General features: G+C 43.2%; 1 protein-coding gene across 1 annotated transcript in view; it reads right to left on the bottom strand.

Moving 5' to 3' along the window:
- Nucleotides 1-1,053: 1,053 nt before the first annotated feature.
- Nucleotides 1,054-12,029, bottom strand: part of LOC124775867 (limulus clotting factor C-like) — a 55,669-nt gene continuing 44,693 nt past the window's right edge. The window contains exon 5 of the mRNA XM_047250701.1: nt 1,054-1,101. Coding sequence (XP_047106657.1) covers nt 1,054-1,101 — 48 coding nt within the window. The remainder of the gene's footprint in view (nt 1,102-12,029) is intronic.

Genomic DNA, 12,029 nt, shown 5'->3' with positions numbered 1-12,029 from the left:
TCTTGTACGTATATTCTGCACAATTTCCCTGGTATACATATTTTTTCGATAAGAATAACAATACTGCTTGTTAAAAATTGTATCTGATGCGCAATTTTTCATTTAAATATAATACAAAGAGCCCCATCCGCTTCATTTCATAACACAACATGGCACTGGATTGCTATCTCACTTCATGAAGCCATAGGACAAATAAAAGTAGAACAATCAGTACGATCAAATTTTTAGTTGAAAAGTTTCAGGTAATCAGTCACAAAAAAATTAAAATGCATGTGTTATAATTTGCAGGCTTAAAACAGAAAAGTAACTGAAAGTTTTATTAATATTATACAGAAGTAAAACAAGGTGAGGGTGACACATAGGGGTCGAAAAACGTTTGGGTGAACAATAAAAAAGGAAAAAAGTTTTGTTTTGCAGAACGTGGAGTTTAAAAACCCAAATTTAATTCGTACACATGGAAAAGCAGCAAAAGGAGCTTCCAGCAACGGCAAGATGAATAGTTACAAAGTATTCACGACAAGAATAAAAAATATTCCCTAACAAGTCACTAGGGACTTAACAAATCTCTGTTCGCCTGATGCGGGAGTGACCTGGGTTCTATGAGAATTTGCTGCAGACTGAAAACAGGAGAACTGATGTCCATGTACACTCACTAGTTTATTTAAGCAATCTTAGGTGAAGGAGTATTTTTTCTCTAATGTTCGGATTTTTGTTAAAGACGCAAAAGCTGATACACAATTCCAACTCACAAGTTTATTTTACTCAGTGCTACATATAAGTACAAAATTTTGAGTCATTATTTGGTTTTAAAGCTCTAAGAGTGTTTACTGATGATGGCACAAAGGTGCTCAAACATGTTCAGGCATATTGTCAAAAAACAGTTGTCCACATAATAGACAGACTTAAAATTCAGTAACCAATTCTTTGGTAAATTACACTGGATGCCTCACGTATAAATTAGGTTTCATTTGTAACACTTCTCAAGCTGGAAGTTTTTCCCACAGTAGTAATATCTGCAAGAATGGCAAGGCTATCCTCGTGTCTGCTGGAGAGTTAAATTGTATTCATCACGTTGTACAGCCATCGCAAATGGATGCCAACCTGCAACATACAGACATCACGTAGCGTTTTTAGTTGCACTGTTTACAAAATACTACTTTCATTTATGTAACAGTAGCAAGTACCCCCACATGTTTGTTCGAAGCTCACGGGGAAGTCAGAGGTTAACAATCCCAGGGAAGAGAGGGGAGTACAAGTAACTAGAATTCATGAAAGAAATTGGTTTTCGTTCCCGTCTTCATTTTTATTTTTTATGAGTGGCCACTGAAAAAGCAATGCAACATTTTTTTCTGAAAGCAGTTTGATGTTATTCAAGATTCCAACACTCCATATTATTCCCCACTGTTTTGGCTGCAAAACCTCACTGTTAAACTCCTCTCAATACGGTGGCCTTAAGACGCCTTCTAACGCCGTGTGACTAGGGCCTCCCGTTGGGTAGACCGTTCGTCGGGTGCAAGTCTTTCGATCTGACGCCACTTCGGCGACTTGCGCGTCGATGGAGATGAAAAGATGATGATTAGGACAACACAACACCCAGTCCCTGCGCGGAGAAAATCTCTGACCCAGCCGGGAATCGAACCCGGGCCCTCAGGATTGACATTCTGTCGCGCTGACCACTTTTTTTTTTTTTAGTCTCATTTTGCTCTATGTTGGTTGTTGAATTTGTTCGTGGCGGATGTCCGATAACACCCCTTCAGGTTCTTTGTTGATCCGTTCACTCAGTTTATTACAGAGGGTAGCTAACCCTCTGACCGAGCACCTTGACCTACCGTGCCGGCACCTCGCTCAGCGACTGGGGGCGGACAAAACGCCTTATGGGAGCTCCTGTATGCCAGCATGGTACCACGGACCCGGCAGGTTTCGGAATCAATTTCTTGCTGCATCAATAACGTTCCCATCATGCACGTATCTCTTCCAGACAGATGGAAGTCGAGATATCCAGGCTGTAGGGTGGACGATCAGCATTGGCGGCCGAAGACTTCCGGCATAAGAAGTCAGCCTGTTTCTGCCAACGGCCTTGTCAAAGAGGGCGGAGGAGCGGACAGAGGTTCAGGGCACTCTCTTGTCCTAGGGGTGGGAAATTGCCCCTAAAGGCGGAAGAATCAGCAATGATCAACGACATGAGGATGCAGAAGGCAATGGAAACCACTGAATTAAAGACATGTAACGTGTATCCACAGGACATGTGGCCTGTATTTGAAGAAGTGTCATGATGATCTTTCCATTGGCAAAAGATTCCGGAATAGTCCCCCATTCGGATCTCTGGGAGGGGACTGCCAAGGGGGAGGTTACCATGAGAAAAAGATTGAATAATCAACGACAGGATAACGTTCTACGAGTCGGGGCGTGGAATGTCAGAAGCTTGAACGTGGTAGGGAAACTAGAAAATCTGAAAAGGGAAATGCAAAGGCTCAATCTAGATATAGTAGGGATCAGTGAAGTGAAGTGGAAGGAAGACAAGGGTTTCTGGCCAGATGAGTATCGGGTAATATCAACAGCAGCAGAAAATGGTATAACAGGTGTAGGATTCGTTATGAATAGGAAGGTAGGGCAGAGGGTGTGTTACTGTGAACAGTTCAGTGACCGGATTGTTCTAATCAGAATCGACAGCAGACCAACACCGACAACGATAGTTCAGGTATACATGCCGACGTCGCAAGCTGAAGAACAGATAGAGAAAGTGTGTGAGGGTATTGGAAGGGTAATGCAGTATGTAAAGGGGGACGAAAATCTAATAGTCATGGGCGACTGGAATGCAGTTGTAGGGGAAGGAGTAGAAGAAAAGGTTACAGGAGAATATGGGCTTGGGACAAGGAATGAAAGAGGAGAAAGACTAATTGAGTTCTGTAACAAGTTTCAGTTAGTAATAGCGAATACCCTGTTCAAGAATCACAAGAGGAGGAGGTATACTTGGAAAAGGCCGGGAGATACGGGAAGATTTCAATTAGATTACATCATGGTCAGACAGAGATTCCGAAATCAGATACTGGATTGTAAGGCGTACCCAGGAGCAGATATAGACTCAGATCACAATATAGTAGTCATGAAGAGTAGGCTGAAGTTTAAGACATTAGTCAGGAAGAATGAATACGCAAAGAAGTAGGATACGGAAGTACTAAGGAATGACGAGATACGTTTGAAGTTCTCTAACGCTATAGATATAGCAATAAGGAATAGCGCAGTAGGCAGTACAGTTAAAGAGGAATGGACATCTCTAAAAAGGGCCATCACAGAAGTTGGGAAGGAAAACATAGGTACAAAGAAGGTAGCTGCGAAGAAACCACGGGTAACAGAAGAAACACTTCAGTTGATTGATGAAAGGAGGAAATACAAACATGTTCCGGGAAAATCAGGAATACAGAAATACAAGTCGCTGAGGAATGAAATAAATAGGAAGTGCAGGGAAGCTAAGATGAAATGGCTGCAGGAAAAATGTGAAGACATCGAAAAAGATATGATTGTCGGAAGGACAGACTCAGCATACAGGAAAGTCAAAACAACCTTTGGTGACATTAAAAGCAACGGTGGTAACATTAAGAGTGCAACGGGAATTCCACTGTTAAATGCAGAGGAGAGAGCAGATAGGTGGAAAGAATACATTGAAAGCCTCTATGAGGGTGAAGATTTGTCTGATGTGATAGAGGAAGAAACAAGAGTCGATTTAGAAGAGATAGGGGATCCAGTATTAGAATCGGAATTTAAAAGAGCTTTGGAGGACTTACGGTCAAATAAGGCAGAAGGGATAGATAACATTCCATCAGAATTTCTAAAATCATTGGGGGAAGTGGCAACAAAACGACTATTCACGTTGGTGTGTAGAATATAGAGTCTGGCGATATACCATCTGACTTTCGGAAAAGCATCATCCACACAATTCCGAAGACGGCAAGAGCTGACAAGTGCGAGAATTATCGCACAATCAGCTTAACAGCTCATGCATCGAAGCTGCTTACAAGAATAATATACAGAAGAATGGAAAAGGAAATTGAGAATGCGCTAGGTGACGATCAGTTTGGCTTTAGGAAAAGTAAAGGGACGAGAGAGGCAATTCTGACGTTACGGCTAATAATGGAAGCAAGGCTAAAGAAAAATCAAGACACTTTCATAGGATTTGTCGACCTGGAAAAAGCGTTCGACAGTATTAAATGGTGCAAGCTGTTCGAGATTCTGAAAAAAGTAGGGGTAAGCTATAGGGAGAGACGGGTCGTAAACAATATGTACAACAATCAAGAGGGAATAATAAGAGTGGACGATCAAGAACGAAGTGCTCGTATTAAGAAGGGTGTAAGACAAGGCTGTAGCCTTTCGCCCCTACTCTTCAATCTGTACATCGAGGAAGCAATGATGGAAATAAAAGAAAGGTTCAAGAGTGGAATTAAAATACAGGGTGAAAGGATATCAATGATACGATTCGCTGATGACATTGCTATCCTGAGTGAAAGTGAAGAAGAATTAAATGATCTGCTGAACGGAATGAACAGTCTAATGAGTACACAGTATGGTTTGAGAGTAAATCGGAGAAAGACGAAGGTAATGAGAAGTAGTAGAAATGAGAACAGCGAGAAACTTAACATCAGGATTGATGGTCACCAAGTCAATGAAGTTAAGGAATTCTGCTACCTAGGCAGTAAAATAACCAATGACGGACGGAGCAAGGAGGACATCAAAAGCAGACTCGCTATGGCAAAAAAGGCATTTCTGGCCAAGAGAAGTCTACTAATATCAAATACCGGCCTTAATTTGAGGAAGAAATTTCTGAGGATGTACGTCTGGAGTACAGCATTGTACGGTAGTGAAACATGGACTGTGGGAAAACCGGAACAGAAGAGAATCGAAGCATTTGAGATGTGGTGCTATAGACGAATGTTGAAAATTAGGTGGACTGATAAGGTAAGGAATGAGGAGGTTCTACGCAGAATGGGAGAGGAAAGGAATATGTGGAAAACACTGATAAGGAGAAGGGACAGGATGATAGGACATCTGCTAAGACCTGACGGTATGATTTCCATGGTCCTAGAGGGAGCTGTAGAGGGCAAAAACTGTAGAGGAAGACAGAGATTGGAATACGTCAAGCAAATAATTGAGGACGTAGATTGCAAGTGCTACTCTGAGATGAAGAGGTTAGCACAGGAGAGGAATTCGTGGCGGGCCGCATCAAACCAGTCAGTAGACTGATGAAAAAAAAAAGTGGACTCCTTTCAGGTAAGCAGACTTGTATGTGAGGCCTTGCGTTGTCACGGAGAAGGAGAAGTCCGTTTACATTCTTGCGACAATTGAACACCCTGAAGTCGTTACTTCAGTTTTCTGAGGGTAGCAAAATACACTTCGGGATTGACCGTTACACCATGAGGGGGGGGGGGGGGGGGCATAAAACAGAATAACTTTAGGTCGCAGAAGACGGTTGTCATGATTTTATCGGCTGAGGGTGTGGCTTTGAACCTTTTCTTCGAGGGAGAGATGCTACCACACCACTCCATTAATTGGCGTCCGGTTCGAGGTGATGGACCCATGTTTCATCGCCTGTGATGATGTTCGACAAAAATTTGTCACGATTAGCCTTGTAACGTGCAAGCAACTCCGCACAGATGGTTCTTCGTTGCCGTTTATAGTCTCCTCCTAGGCAGCAAGGAACCCTAACTGGTGGACAAGCATGTCAGCATTACTAACAGAGAAGTGCAGTTGAGCAGCGAGGTGTTTGATTGTGATCCGTCGATCACCTCGAAAGAGAGTGCCAACCGGGGGTCACAGCTGTGTGTGGCCAGCCGCCACGCGATAGATCAGACAGGTTGCAGCAAACATGTTGCGATGATGACAGGTGCCTCGTCCAACGACCTATCTGCCAGGTCGTAGACATTCTCCTAACGTCTATGAATATCTGGTTTTCTTAACCACCCTGCTTGGAATGCACTGTGTTACAGATGCCATTTTGAAGTCTATGTAGCGCCTAGCGGGGCGCCTATCAGAAATTCATGAACTATAGGGGCTATTACACTATGTCCCACAACAAATTCCGCATTTTTTCAAAGGAAACAGGCGAGAAAAAATTATGCTGTATTACTTACTGAACACCCTTCGTATATTATAACGTTTCGATCGTGTAGCAATTTTCAAGCAACTGCATACCGATCAGAAAAACGTAATTAGCATAAAAGATGCAAAGTAACTATTGGTAACAGTCAACAGAATAAAAAGAACACTTACAATATGTAACCCGTGTAATACATACGCTTTGGATTACAGCCATTAAATTTCATGGGCAGTGTGCAGTTTGCCTGATATGCAATAAAGTAAAATTAAAATTAAATACTGTGCAAGTACAGGCAAAAATAGTACATAGGCATTAGATGAAAACGTGATATAATAAAACAATTTAAGTTATTACCGACCTCCGGAACTGTACCCATGATATCCAGTTCTGTGCAAACAGTAGCACACAGTCAATCCATTTACTAGTGTGTGTTTACCTCCATTCTGATGACCCTTCAATTTACCTGCTACTGGTTTGCCTTCTGAATTATTGATATTCATACAACTGCTGCACTTTTCTCTAAAAATTTATTTGTACTGTAGGCTGCTTCTACATTTCCCACAAGCATTCATACTTCTAGAGTCTTCCGTCTGTCTTCTGACCATTCCTGCTTAGCCAGTTTGCACTTTCTCTCAATCCCATTTTTCCTTTCGCCTGCTTCATTTACTTTATTTTTATTCACTGAACAGCTAAACAAACTGGTACACCTGCCTAATATCGTGTAGGGCCCTAGCGAGCACGCAGAAGTGCCGCAACACAACGTGGCATGGATTGCACTAATGTCTGAAGTAGTGCTGGAGTGAACTGACACCATGAATCGTGCAGGACTGCCCATAAATCCGGAAGAGTAGGAGGGGGTGGAGATCTCTTCTGAACATCATGTTGCAAGGCATCCCAGATATGCTCAATAATGTTCATGTCTGGGAAGTTTGGTGGTCATCGGAAGTGTATATCAGAAGAGTATTCCTGGAGCCACTCCGTGGCAATTATGGACGTGTGAGATGTTTCATTGTCCTGTTGGAATTGTCCGAGTCTGTCAGAATGCACAATGGACATGAATGGATGCAGGTGACCAGACAGGATGCTTATGTACGTGTCACCTGTCAGAGTCGCATCTAGACGTATCAGGGGTCCCATATCACTCCAACTGCACACGCCCCACACCATTACAGAGCCTCCACCACCTTGACCAGTTCCCTGCTGACATGCAGGGTACATGGATTCCTAACGTTGTCTCCATATCGATACACGTCCATCTGCTCGATACAATTTGAAACGAGACTCATCCGAACAGGCAACATGTTTCCAGTCATCCAAAGCCCAATGTCGGTGTTGACGGACCCAGGCGAGGCGTAAGGTTGTGTGTCGTGTAGTCATTAAGGGTACACGAGTGGGCCTTCGGATCCGAAAGCCCATATCGATGATATTTCGTTGAATGGTTCGCACACTGACACTTTCAGATGGCCCTGCATTAAAATCTGCAGCAATTTACGAAAGGGTTGCACTTCTATCAGGTTGAACGATTCTCTTCAAATCTTGCAGCATCTTTTTCCGACCGCAGCGATGTCGAGGATTTGATGTTTGATTGTATCCCTGATATTCGTGATACACTCGCGAAGTGGAAGTACGGGAAAATCTCCACTTCATCGCTACGTGGGAGATGGTGTGTCCCATCGCTCATGCGGCGACTGTTTCACCACGTTCAAACTCACTTGAATCTTGATAACCTGCCATTGTACCAGTAGTAACCGATCTAACAACTGCGCCAGACACTTCTTGTCTTATATAGGTGCTGCCGACCGCAGCGCCTACTCTGCCAGTTTATGTATCTCTGAATCTGAATACGCATCCCTATACCATTTTTTTTTTTGGCGCTTCAGTGTATTTCTCTCTTTATCAATTAAATTCTATGTCTCTTGTTATCAAACGACAGGACTTATGTTTTTACGTGTTTGACCCTCAGCTACATTAATTATATAGTCTCTCTTCAGTTACAAGTGGAGAGAACCAAAACAGGCGATGATGAATTAATAAAACTGGGGGGCAATATGATTAGTATGGTAAAGAAGTCACTCATTCCTGCTATGTAAAAGCGCTGTTACGTGAAAGGGCTGCTCGAGTGTTTTGGATACCCGCCAGCTCGGAAGACATCGAAGTAATTCAGAAGCGTGATAGTACACACATCAAAAAAAGTTTTGCATCACGTGGGGTCCCAGAACTCCTGAGATAGACGTTGACTATGGATATTGTATCACAGACACAGCCCCTTTGACTGTTGAGAGATGTCACTAAACCCGCCCAAAGATGTAGACAACCACGCGTAAGCAGCGCATATTAGACGGAGGGGATCCGACAGCCGATAAGTTCCAGTCAGTCCACCAGGAAGGAGGTACACGGCTCGTGATGTCTGCAGTTCAACCATGCCTAGATGGTCAATACCGCGGTTCGATCGCGTCCGCATTGTTACTTTGTGCCAGGAAGAGCTCTCAACAAGGGGAGTGTCCAGGTGTATCGGAGTGAGCCAAAGCGATGTTGTTCGGACATGGAGGAGGTACAGAGAGACAGGAAATGTCGATGACATGCCTCGCTCAGGCCGCCCAAGGGCTATTACTGCAGTGGATGACCGTTACCTACGGATTATGGCTCGGAGGAACCGTGACAGCAACGCTACCATGTTAAATAATGCTTTTCGTGCAGCCACAGCACGGCGTGTTACAACTCAAACTGTGCCCAATAGGCTGCATGATGCGCAACGTCACTCCCGACGTCCATGGTAAGCCCATCTTTGCAACCACGACACCATGCAGCACGTACATATGGGCCCAACAACTTGCCGAATGGACCACTCAGGATTGGCGTCACGTTCTCTCCACCGATGAGTGTCGCATATGCCTTCAACCAGACAATCGGATGAGACGTGTTTGGAGGCAACCCAGTCAGGCTGAACGCCTTAGACACACTGTCCAGCGAGTGCAGCAAGGTGTGGGTTCCCTGCTGTTTTGGGGTGGCTTCATGTGGGGCCGACGTACCCGCTGGTGGTCATGGAAGGCGCCGTAACGGTTGTACGACACGTGAATGCCATCCTCCGACCTACAGTGAAACCATATCGGCAGCATATTCGCGAAGCATTCGTCTTCATGCACGACAATTCGCGCCCCCATCGTGCACATCTTGTGAATGACTTGCTTCAGGATAACGACATCGCTCGACTACAGTGGCCAGCATGTTCTCCAGACAGAAACCCTATCGACCTGCCTGGGATAGATTGAAAAGGGCTTTTTATGGACGACGTGACCCACCAACCACTCTGAGGAATCTACGTCGAATCGCCGTTGAGGAGTGGGACGATCTGGATCAACAGTGCCTTGATGAACTTGTGGATAGTATGCCACGACGAATACAGGCATGCATTAATGCAAGATGACGTGCTGCTGGGTATTAGAGGTACCGCTGTGTACAGCAATCTGGACCACCACCTCTGAAGGTCTCACTGTATGGTGTTACAAAATTCAATACGCGGGTTTCATGAGCAATAAAAAGGGAGGAAATGATGTTTATGTTGGTCTCTATTCCAATTTTCTTTACAGGTTCCGGGACTCTTGGAACCGAAGTAATGCAAAACTTTTTTTGTTGTGTGTATATCCATTACTGGCAGGTTCCATCAACACACATGTTATGGAGATGTTTCCTGAAATCAAATGAGAATACCGGTACCTGGAGGGAAGCCGTCGCAATTTTCGCTTTAGACGGTTGAGAAAGTTTAGGGAACAAGCATCTATACCGGCTGCGGAACGATTATAGTGCTGGCAACATAAATTTCCTGTAAGGATCGCGAAGACAAGATAAAAGAAATTGGGGCTCATATGTAGGTTTTTAGACAGTCGTTTTTCTCTCACTCAGTTTGCGAGTGGAATAGGAAAGGAAATGATTACTATAGTTCAATTCTTTTATCTTGGCGGCTCGCGCATGCCCGCCCAGACGCGGGAGATTGCTGCGTTGCCAGTTGCACACGACGCACGCGCCAATAGAAGCAGCGCCATAGTATTGCATAGTTCGCAAGCTTACGTCTAGGGGGGAGCGCGCAGTTCATGAAGTAAAGCCACCATGGCCGCATTAACCCTTTCGCTGCTACAAAGACGTGCTCCCTGCATTCCGCGCTGTGCGCGGTTTTGTCGCTGCACTGCTCGCCTGTGCAGACACATCGTGTTCCGACTGCTTTGACACTTATCATTCGATTCCACAAAAATTATTTGGCACAAAAATTAGATTTTTACACATCTTCTTGACTGATACTTTCCCCCCATAAATGACAATTTTGTTTCGATGTTCAACGCAGTTATTATGCAGCATTAAATATAGTAAACCATTGCACGAAATTTTGAAGAGTTTGCAGAGGTAAAAGTCCATAGAGTATACTTTCCGTATGGTCGATTTTAGTTGCCACAATGTTGAGAATGAAATGTGGACAAGATACCCAAATTTCATATAAAATTTACTGTATAACAATGTCTCATTTATATACCACATAGGTGTCGTATGTAATATTGAGAAATATTCCGTCTTTCGCGACTGTAACAAAAGTTTTATTTACACTGAGCACGTTTGGCTTTATTTTAAGGCACTTTAATCAATCAAAAGGAAGTAGACAAAATACACAAAACTGTGGACTTACAAAAACATTAGGACTTGAATATACCGTCTATCAGTGAAGTGCTCTGAGCTATGTCAAATATAATTTTTGTGTGTGGCACACACAAACATCATTTATTTGTCAAAACACTGATCAGCCAACACAAATTTTGAATATCGTGTTACCGCAGCACAAAACTACGAAAGGTGACTTGGCAATGGAGGAGACAAAATACTGTCCACTGAAGATGCTTCAAAAGAGAAAAACGCGTCTGGTCTAAATAAGTCGCTTATTACAGTTGCAGAAGAGGAATATATTTCAGTACCATTGGTAAAACTGCGAGTGTGGAACAAAAACAAGAAAGAGAACGTGAGTACCATTGTGTATGTGCCATACCTTTCATTGATTGAAGTGCTTTAAAATAAAGCCAAACACGTCCGGTGTAAATAAAACTTTTATTACAGTCGCGAAAGACGGAATATTTCTCAATATTACATACGACACCTATGTGGTACTTAAACTAAATGAGATATCGTTGTACAGTAAATTTTATATGAAATTTAGGTATCTTGTCCACATTTCACTCTCAACATTGTGGCTTCTAAAATCGACCATACGGAAAGTATACGCTATGGACTTCTACCTCTGCAAACTCTTCAAAATTTCGTACAGTGGTTCACTACATTTAATGCTGCATAATAACTGCGTTGAACATAGAAACAAAATTAAGTCATTTATGGGGGGAAGGTATCAGTCAAGAAGACGTGTAAAAATCAAATTTTTGGGCCAAATAGTTTTTGTGAAATCGAATGATAAGCGTGTCAAAGCAGTGGGAACACCATGTGTCTGCACAGGCGAGCAGTGCAGTGATGACAAAATCGCACACAGCGCGGAATGCGGGGAGCACGTGTCTATAGCAGTGAAAGGGTTAATGAAGAGACAAAGCACTAGAAATTTCAAAAAATTGCATTCAAACGAATATAATTCGTGAAGTAAGGCGCTTAGATATTGTTTTTAAATAATGAAAATATTAAGCACCACACAAGGTTTGAACTCATAACCTTTGAGATAGAAGCCAAACACCTTAACCGTTACACTATCACACACAAGGTTTGAACTCATAACCTTTCAGATAGAAGCCAAACACCTTAACCGTTACACTATCATGGCTCGTCTGCCTACAGGATGCCATGAGGACTGTAACACATCACGCAAAATACTGACAAACACTTGGTATAACTATGAATTACTCACGCTTTGTCGGAGTACAATAGGAAATAAACAATTACCGCTGTTCTTTATTGTGAAAAA

Source organism: Schistocerca piceifrons, chromosome 2 (assembly GCF_021461385.2).
Source record: "Schistocerca piceifrons isolate TAMUIC-IGC-003096 chromosome 2, iqSchPice1.1, whole genome shotgun sequence".
NCBI classification, from domain to species: domain Eukaryota; kingdom Metazoa; phylum Arthropoda; class Insecta; order Orthoptera; family Acrididae; genus Schistocerca; species Schistocerca piceifrons.
The sequence above is the reverse complement of the archived record's forward strand: the minus strand, read 5'-3'. Positions and strand labels throughout refer to the sequence as shown.